Here is a 10,786-nt window from a genome sequence, read left to right as displayed (position 1 = left end):
TAGTTTCTATAGATAAATATACTGCAACTATAAACTCTGAAGTATCTCAGTCGGTATATAAGTTGTCAGACTTAGTGTTCTATAGATAAATATACCGTAAGTAAAAACTCGATTTCAGTCGTAATAGACGCTCCCAGAATTCAGGACCGTGCACAGAATGTTTGAAAGGGGGTTTTAATTTGTGAGATTAAAAGCCAACACATATTGTGCGAATCACAATCAGCATGAAAAACATGCTAATACTACGGTGGATCTGGGAGCATGCCCTCCTAGAAAATTAAAAAACAGTAGATGCTATGAGATTAAATTTGGATGTAATTTTACATGAAATGTAGCTTAAACAATTGCATGGATGTTCGCATAAAATCCACAAGCATCCAATGAAAAATCAACAAATCATCATTCTATTTTAACACTAGACTTAAATTAGCATAAATATGTATGTTTTATTACAGTAAAGTATCTACATGCAGAGTAGTTATTAATTGTTAAATTATATTACTAAATTAAAGAACTGTCATATTGGCTGTCATATATGTACATATATGCAATATTGGAATAACATGTTAACATGCTCCATTTTTATGGGGTGTTTTAGTATAAATAAGTTACATACAGTGTCAATGTTGATAGCAGTGTCATAATGATTATGTATTAAAGCTAGAGCGATCGGTCTTTCTTCGGTTTGTGTATACCTCAGAGAGCAGATGCCCAACGTTCACATGAATATTAACTTAGTGGCAGTCTTTTTTTTTACTTCACAAAAACAGGGGATTTGACCAAACCCCCTCAATCCCCCTTATGTACATGCGTGGAATTAACATCCTACAGATAATTACACTGCATTATAAACTCGGATTTATCTCAGCCAGTTTATACATTGCCAAATTTAAATTCCTGCAGATAAATATACTGAAATATAAATTTGGATGTATCTCAACTGATATATCCACTGCCAAATTTAATGTCTTGCAGATAAATACACCGTAAAGATAACCAAAAATTATCATTCTTAAATGATCTTTACTCTAGCTGGTAAAATAAACGTTAGAAATAAATCATACATTTCTCACGACTTGTTACACTATTATAAAATGTTTATTTATCAAGAGACACACAAACGTAGCTTTTCTATCGTAAACGTTTTACTTATTAACAAAAAACCTTTCCATGGTGCAATATTCCCCTCAATTATTATTATTGTATAAATAAAGCATGTTCATACTCTTACCTAGAATAATTTTATACCGCATTCGGGCATTAATGCCAGCATCTAGGTCGTAGGCGTGAATCGGTGGATCAACCTTGATTTTCTGTCGTCTGGTGGCGCCCTGCAACAAAATCTTCTTAGGTTTTCTATGCTTTAGACTCCGAAATATATTTGGAACATATTATACTTTTATGTTTGGCAACATTTTAAACTTTAAAAAGTATATGCATATATTTATAACTTCCTCAGATCTCTAACTGAAAATGTTGCTGACAGCGAGGACACACAAAGGAGGGAAAAATTGTATTGTAATCAGTATAAGTGTTTATTTTATGACATTACAAGTCCGACCGGTATAATATCTATGTTATTTACTGGATTAATTTTTAGTTCTTATATACATAGGTAGCTTTTTTTTATTAGAAAGTTAAGATAAAGTATTTGGGTAATAAGCGTATCATCCCTGTCATCTTTTGTGAATTTATACTTTAAATGAAACCCATTTAGCTACTTTATTATGTTTTATATTTCCTTGGAATCTTTGCTCAAGCAACTTCACCCAATCAAATTCCACATGAGAAAAATTACAATAAGTTTTATATATTTCTATCTTTCCATATCTGAATATATGTATATTTACTAATACTCTAAACACAGGACGTATAAGGTATGTTCAAGAAACTATAACAGTTACATCCCATTGTTATTAATCAGTAGGCGTTGGAAATATTCGTAGATTATCAGGAATGCTTATACATAGTAAAATACTGAAAAAAGTCCTTGAGCCAATTCTCAGATACCGATCATCCTCGCTTTAATTATGTTTGTTTATATTTGAGCGAAAAGCAACAACATTGGCTATCTGCGCTTTACCCAGCACAGGTCTCGAAATCCCTGGTTTCAACGCATAAAGCCCTCAGTTCTGACTATGAGAAATTGGCACGAACTTTCTATGAGTATTATACATGTATTTACAGTTTGTCTGGACAGTGCACGAACTTTCTATGAGTATTATACATTTATTTACAGTTTGTCTGAACAGAGCACCAAATTTATATAGGTTTTATACCTTTATTTACAGTTTGTCTGAACAGAGCACCAAATTTATATAGGTTTTATACCTTTATTTACAGTTTGTCTGGACAGTGCACGAACTTTCTATGAGTATTATACATTTATTTACAGTTTGTCTCAACAACACCCACTTTCTATAAGCCTTATACTTTTATTTACAGTTTGTCTGAACAGAGCACCAAATTTATATAGGTTTTATACCTTTATTTACAGTTTGTCTCAACAACACCAACTTTCTATAAGCCTTATACTTTTATTTACAGTTTGTCTGAACAGTGCACCAGCTTTATATAGGTCTTATACACATATTTGCAGTTTGTTTGAACAACACCAACTTTCTATAAGCCTTATACTTTTATTTCCAGTTTGTCTCAACAACACCAACTTTCTATAAGCCTTATACTTTTATTTCCAGTTTGTCTCAACAACACCAACTTTCTATAAGCCTTATACTTTTATTTCCAGTTTGTCTCAACAGTGCACCAGCTTTATATAGGTCTTATACACATATTTACAGTTTGTTTGAACAGAACCAACTTTATATAGGCTTTATACCTTTATTTACAGTTTGTCTGGACAGTGCACGAACTTTCTATGAGTATTATACATTTATTCACAGTTTGTCTGAACAGTCCACCAAATTTATATAGGTTTTATACCTTTATTTACAGTTTGTCTCAACAACACCAACTTTCTATAAGCCTTATACTTTTATTTACAGTTTGTCTGGATAGTGCACGAACTTTCTATGAGTATTATACATTTATTCACAGTTTGTCTGACCAGTACCAACTTTATATACGTTTTATACATTTATTTACAGTTTATCTATGGAAATGAAAAATTCATGTGAGAAATAAGTTTTTTATAGTAAGTTGTGAAGAACATTCCTTGGAAATTGTCATGCTGTAATGACACCGTTATTATGTTTATAGAAGGAGCATAAAAATGGGCTCTTATTTTTCAACACTTTCTGTGAATTCCTTTTAGAATCATTTTAGTAATGAAAAGCTAAAGGACTCTAAACCAACAAAAACTTTCATAATTTTGGCACGCCAACACAAGTGATCATGCATTTATAAAGTTGAAACAAGAAAACTCCTGAATAACTTAGTGTCCTTTTAAAATATATTCAACTTAATCATTAGCATGTTTAATCATACGTAAAGCTAAATACATTTAAAGTTTAGGGACCTCAAATGGAGAACAAATATGTATGCTAGTGTGGATAGTTTAGGACTGGTCAAAGAGTATTACTGCACTTAATTGAAACACAGACATAGGCAACAAAATTAAACACAAAAAGTCAAAACATAATTTGAAACTCTTGAGAAGTAAGTGTATACCAACACATTGTTACTTAGTGGATGAACTTTAAGTCCATGTGATTTTAACTGGATTTACAAGAGTTTACATTCTCATTATTGGTTTAATATACAACACTGACTTACAGCAATGACAATTATATCACACTTCTTTGGTCATCGATGTAATTATAACTTGGTATATAAAACATGCATATTAGTTTCTAGTTAGATCTACAACGCCAGCGTAAACCACTTACATTTCATTCAATACATCTTGTCCAGCGATGAAACATTTAAATTTATATTCGTAAAAGAGAGAAAGAGAATGAAATAAAGAAAAGATAAAATGAGCAGGCTACTAAACTTACTGTTATAACTGGGGTTTCTGTTACGTGAGCTGTATATAGTTCATGCGTAAAAACTGGGTTCTGGTCATCAGCATCCTTAATCTTGATGGTCATGGTTGTGACTGTACTCAAGCTTTGGGGACTTCCGTGATCCTATAAAACAAGAATAAAATGGAATTTTGGAATAGCTCGATAAAAAGAGAGCTACTCTTAAAACATTTCACCTTTTATCTGAAATACATCAAAACGCGTTGCATAAATAGAAATGGTGCATTAATTTTTATAAGTTAAAGAAGATAAACACAAGTGACTTAATATCATGATAAAAATGTTTTGTTTTTTAATACAGCTGGCAATATAATTTTGTTAAAGCTAATATAATACTCTTGGAGACGAGGAGGTTACAATTTAGTATGTATACGTTAATTAATGGAGAAATGGGCACAATTCTTAACAAGCTAAAAGTAGGCTTAGCACATGTTAGGCCTATAACCATACACTAATGTGGCGTTGCCCTTTCATGATTCATTTTTTAAAATCCTAGTTTAATTCAATCATAATAGTTTTTTCTAAGAAGTTGCTGACTGTAATTTTCTGAAATTATTCAATGCTTGTCACATGAAATATAGGTGTTTGTAGACGGACAAAGTCGAGATTTTTTAAATTACTTGAAAATAGCCTGTTTTTGTGAATGTATGATGTATGTAATATTTCACTCACCTATTTGTATAATTTAGTCTAGAATTCAATTAGTACTTACTGTAGCCTGAATATGTAGTTTGAATTCGCGAATTCCATGGTCATAATCCAAAGGTTTGTTAACAACAAGAATGCCTTCTATTGGGTCAGACAAAACGAAAGCGTTTTCTTCGTTTCCACCCTAAAGAAAAATATATATGTAGTTAGAGAAAAAGAGCATCAAAACGACCTTGCCTTATGCTGGAAACATTATTATATATATTGCTATGTTATAGCATTATTAAATATGAAGATAATTTTTTAAACATGTAAAAGTAATTCAAATTAAGCAGTGCAAGTAAAATAATGCCATCAAAAATTTCCCATAAATTATAATAACTGTACTTTTTTATCATTTATGTTTAGTAAAATAGTAATTGATATAAATATAAAAGTTGATTATGTTTGGGTTTACAACCAATTATATTTGAAACTTAGAGAAATAAGTATAGTAATCTTAATAGTAAATAGAAAATTGTTGCATGTATATGTAAAGCACAGGCAGATTACATGACTTTATTTCAATAGACCCGAATTCGTACATGTATAATCTATATATGTATATACGCTGTTAAGTATATTCCCTCGTGTTTTGTGTGACATGGCTGCTGTCCGCAACAATAAGTCTAACCCACTTTAAAAATTAAAACCTTAGTTAACTATGTATTTATCCTATAAAAAATAACATATTTTCGTGTAAAAAGAAATCTCGCAGAAAGAGAACAGAACGAAACTTTACTTCTCAGTTATAAAATAAGATTACAAACGAAAGAGGGTAAGAAATGAACACATAATATATATATATATATAACTTGTAGCAGAAGTTTCTTACTCATAACTTCAGTCGGGGAAAAATTGTATAACCCCCTTCTGAAAAATCCTCCGTACGCCTATGTATATATATGTGTGTGTGTGTATGAAATACGTAGGTCAATAGACTTAGCTGTAAATGGTGAGATTCTTAATGTTGTCTAAAATCAGCAGGTAAACTGTAAGTTTACTGTAAGCATGGTTGACTTACCACGATGGAATAGGTAACATCCGAATTGGCAGTATTGGGCTTATCACGATCTACTGCGTGAATCCCTCGAAAAATTGTCAGTCCTACGGGAGTTAGCTGCAAATAAAAGGAAGAAAGTAAGTTTTTGTGTATTTTAACGAAACAAAACTAAAAATTCACCTCACGATTTTATGATCATAAAAATAATTAAAATAACTTGCTTTACCCGGAGCTTTGAAGTTGTAAAAACATGTAATACATGTACATATCATACAAGTATTAAAAGAATCCTTCCTCTACTGTTTGTATTTGTATGATAATAAATTATTTACTCCCTTTCATAGATGATAGACGTATCTCAAATACTTTCCATGATACATTTATCAGTAAAGTCAGCTATTATAAGAATACAAGGTTTCTTACCTCGTCTACAGCTAAATGATAGGGCGTGTTTTCGAACTGCGGGGCATGATCGTTGATATCTTCAATATACACTGTAACGGGCAGGAAGACCTCTTCCTAAAGAACAGATAAAAAAATCAGGTATGTCAATATATACCTTAAGAGGCAGCAAATTTTGTAAAAAGAAAAATACACAGAGTAGAAAAAGTAATAGGCATGACGATTTTGTCCTAAACAATAGTGAAAGTATGAACACATGTTTACAAGAAAAAATATCTCACAGTATGAACAAATGTATAAAATATTTTCAGTAGTAAACGTGAAATTATTAAATATCACTGCGCTAAAAGCCTAAGCTGTGACCTTCAGTTATAAACGTCATATATACCTTTTCAATCAACATTTCAGCTTTTAATTATCAAATTAATACGACTCAAAGAAAAACCAAATATTAACAAGTTATAGATATATACTGACTCTGCAGCATTTAGTGAGGAAAGACCAGTTGAAACAAGAGGTATTCATAATTTCTTTTGGTAATAACCTTGTCCTGAACGTATAATGTATTTTTTGTCTAGTAGTTTAAAGTTTAAATTTAGTGTTCTACCGTCACCAATATATAAAAATTCAAATTTAGCATTCTATTGTTACCATACAACTTCAAGATAATATTTAAAGTTTTACCGATTACCTCTATATCAAACATTAAATTTAGAGTTCTAGTAAGTCCCCTTTACAAACAACTTCTAACATACCGTGCCACTGTCTCCTTTGCATGTTAACTTGAACTTTAAAACACTGTGTGGCTCACTCTGCAAAGAAAAATAATAATATCGTTTTTAGTAACCGATAGTAAATAGTTGTTATACAAAATAATCTAAAGATATACGAGTATTTGAACATACAGGCCATTTATGGTAAGAAATACAACTATGTGATACAAAAATACAATGTTAGAATTTTGTCAACAAACATTAGCTTATGTTATTATGTAAGTATAAGATCAATCAGAATACGCTTGTGTTGTTCTGTGAGTATAAAATCGACCAGAATAAGCTCATGTTGTTGTGCATGATCAATTAAAATACGTTTACGTTATTACATGAAGTAAGATTAATCAGGAAAAGCTTATGTTGTTGTGTAGTGTAAGATCAATCAGACAAAATAACATACTTTTGTTATTTGATCACTAACAAGTACAAACAGCCTAAAACTGCAGTTGTATGTTTTATGATGTATTTACGGTATTGAATATATTAGTAACACGTAGCTTGATCATGTTCATTACTTCCCAGCGTTCTTTTTTTGGGGGGGGGGAGTAAACCACGCTGCTTACGCTAAAATCATGATCTATCAATTAACGACCTTTGATATGTCCAACGTTCTTAGAGTAGGTACTTTGAAAACATGACTTATAGCATGACTATTTTTATTACTTCTAATTTATGGCACCGTTGGGCGTTATATTGTGATTTTGTCATTTTTCGACTATACATCATTAATAACTTGTAATAAGCGTCAGTAATGATTCAAACAACTCGAGATAACAATATTTTTCTCCATCTGAAAGCGCTACTAGAATTAATTTTACGAGTCTTTCGCCACAGACGTTTATCTGGCCAAGTATTCGGTTAAAAATTCGGATGCTTTCATGTACGCGATAGTTGCTATAGCTTAGAAGTGTTTGAAAAAGTAGTTTAAACTGGTTGTTTTCAGGCGTGAGAGGGTTTTGGCCAAACCCATGGAATGCACTTCGTAACAACCGAGTTTACTAGAAAATTGGAACAGTTTTATGTATGGATAGATAAATGTGTGTAGGTAACAACCTGTTTGATGAAACGTTAGCCTCAGATTGACAAACACAACATTTTATCATATTCTGTCATTGTGTTTTTAGTTGTCTAGTGTATTTCTAGTTTTTGTAGTGCACTAACCAAAGATGACAAACAACCGATAACTTATGGGAAAATATTGACTAAAGCTGGTGTTCAAAACGTTAATTTTGTATTTTCACACTGGAAAAAAAAGAGCCAGCTTATGTGAAGATAGTAAATGTATCACAAACGTTTTTAATAAAAGACAACACTCTTTAATCAACGGAGACTCTAAATTACGAAATCAACAACTATTTTTGTAGCTTTGTTGTTTAAACATTTCATTTTATACTTTCAGTACATAGACTAATAGCAATATTAGGTTATACTTGTGTTACTAAGCAACGTAACATAAAAGCCATTGTTGGAACGCATTGTTACCAAAACGCATTGCCTTTTCTGTATATTAGAAGTTGTTAATCTAACTGATATACTACAGGGTATATAATAGGGAGGTTGTACTTGCCTCGTCATATTTTACGGACTATACGTCTATAGTAAAAGAGCATGTTTGTCTGCCTGTGAGTTCTATTTGTAATGTAAGGAACCACTTCTTTTCTATGTAGTTTTTCGTTTGCTTGCCTCATTAAAAAGATGCGCACTCGCACGTGGTTAAGATAAATAATAATAATACCCAGGTGCATACCCTCAGGGTCCACTTAGTATGGGTACAGACTTTCAGGTTTCTAGGTTCTTTCCTCTTGGAGCTATGGCGGTCACACACACAAAGACACGATCTTTTATAAATACAGGCTGAATTTCAGATTGTAGGTAACATCCTAAACTGTAGATGGATTAAGAATATAATCTGATTCGTGAATTACAATGATATACTCTGTAGAAAGTTTCACTGAATTTAATGATTTCCCAAATTATAGGTTGATGACGGGTTAAACGTGTAAGCAGAATACAAGTAATATTATGCATACTATCTCCAGAATACAGTGCTGAGTCTCAGAAATTCAGCAATTTGTCTTCATTGTAGATTAGCTTTTTGATAAATACCGAGTCACAAATTGGAAATAACAATTCCCATTTGGATTAACTTTTACACATTTACTCACAGATTAGAGTTACTGACATACACTCCTGGGCAAAATGTTGCACAAACTGATCCACTAACAGTGGGACTGCCATTACTCACTGGTAAGTGGCATTCAAAGTTGAGAATGATGTCGTCATTTGAGTTTTCTTACAAAACAATAAAATAAGTTAAATAACGCAGCAAATATCATCGTTTTCAATTATAATGTTCCCTTTGTAATACGAATTAGCTGATTGTACAGCCGACACAAAATAATATAATATAGTGATGAAATTATGAACAACTTGTTATACTTATTCAACGGCGAAAAACTTTAGTTGGGAGATAAGCATTGTTTAAACAAGATGATTACTTTACAACAAGCGCAAAAGCATTAGACAGGAGATATGAATTTTTTAAACAAGTTGATACTACATAGCGGACGTAAAAACTGAAACTAGCGAAGCATGAGTCATTTAATAATGAAACGTTAAAAGCCTGCTGCGCTGTTGATGTCTACAGCTGTGGCTAAACGTCTTGCATCACCTCAGAATTATCCATTTTTTGATTCATAAAGTCGAATGAAACCTGCTGAATATGTTACGTTTAAGGGCTGCATGGAGGAACCTGAAGAACACCTCGACCATTCAGTGCCTTATTAAATACATTTCTGAGAGAATTAAGAAAGTCTTGAAAAGGCATAGAATACACTGTAAATACTAAGAATTATTATTATAGATTCCGGTAGACTTTTGCAATATCATTTTATAGTTTATTTGGTTAAATGAAAGATTTAAATTGTGTTCATATATCTTCTTTAATCATGTCTCATTCATTAAATTCTACCTACCTTAATTTTTTAATTTAACTGTTTTATTTTTGGAAAACACTGATTTAAGTATTTTCATGGTATAATTTTCCTTTTTATGTTTCTTATGTTACTTCGAAGAGTACAAGTTCTTTATAGACATTTAAAGTTTAGTAAGCAGCACTTACCCTATCCACCAAATCGTCTAACGATTTGGCAACTTTGATAGCCACAGAATGTTGATCTATTTCCTCGTACTTGAAATATTGGATGTCACTGAGGCTGTTATCAACTGCCTCAATCTCGAACCTCTGTCTTGGAAACACTTGCAAACGAAAAATCTCTTGATCTAGAGAAAAGGAATTCTTATTTTGAAACAAAATGTACTACTGTGTTCTTAGTATTTAAAAATGGTTACCGGCAAAAGATATGTGAAACATTATACCTCACACTAACTTTGAAGAGCTTGAATGTTCATCTTTTGCCAGCTGTTAGTTATTTCAAACACAATTAAAAATATTAAGATCATTGATTTCGTGGCATTAATTTATGCAAAACATTATGTATAAAATATATGAGGAAAATCATTTTATAAAATCATACACGTTCTCTAGTATAGTCGTGATTATTTCCCGAAAAAAAAGAACAAATACAATTTTCACAAAGTTTTGTGTTTAGGTAACTTCATGTGTTGTCTGTTGGATTTCAAATCTTAAACCTGGAATCAAAGTTTCAGATTTCACTAAGAAATGGCAGTTGTTCTAAGTTTTCGGTGTGTATCAAAATGTTATTGGTTTTGTTAAAATGTACATGGATAAAAGTCTTCTGGTAAAGTTAGGGCAAGTTAATGGCTGACTCTCACTTAATAGTAGTGAAGATTTCTTTAAGGATATACATGAAATTTTATTTACTGTAACCCACTATATAACTAAGTTAATATGTTTGTTTGCTTTTGAATTTCGCACAAAGCTACACGAGGGCTATCTGCGCTAGCCGTCCTTA

General features: G+C 31.7%; 1 protein-coding gene across 1 annotated transcript in view; it reads right to left on the bottom strand.

The window, feature by feature from the left end:
• LOC106461637 (protocadherin Fat 4-like) overlaps window positions 1–10,786 on the bottom strand; it is a gene marked incomplete at its 3' end in the record, with an annotated part of 101,360 nt that overhangs the window by 84,969 nt on the left and 5,605 nt on the right. Inside the window, exons 3-9 of the mRNA XM_013921475.1 lie at window positions 9,973–10,133; window positions 6,834–6,890; window positions 6,100–6,195; window positions 5,698–5,793; window positions 4,699–4,818; window positions 3,960–4,091; window positions 1,232–1,331 (exon numbers count right to left, since the gene is read on the bottom strand). Of these exons, the coding sequence (XP_013776929.1) occupies window positions 1,232–1,331; window positions 3,960–4,091; window positions 4,699–4,818; window positions 5,698–5,793; window positions 6,100–6,195; window positions 6,834–6,890; window positions 9,973–10,133 (762 nt within the window). The remainder of the gene's footprint in view (window positions 1–1,231; window positions 1,332–3,959; window positions 4,092–4,698; window positions 4,819–5,697; window positions 5,794–6,099; window positions 6,196–6,833; window positions 6,891–9,972; window positions 10,134–10,786) is intronic.

Source organism: Limulus polyphemus, unplaced genomic scaffold (assembly GCF_000517525.1).
Source record: "Limulus polyphemus unplaced genomic scaffold, Limulus_polyphemus-2.1.2 Scaffold1002, whole genome shotgun sequence".
NCBI classification, from domain to species: domain Eukaryota; kingdom Metazoa; phylum Arthropoda; class Merostomata; order Xiphosura; family Limulidae; genus Limulus; species Limulus polyphemus.
This window is presented reverse-complemented; position numbering and strand designations above follow the sequence as displayed.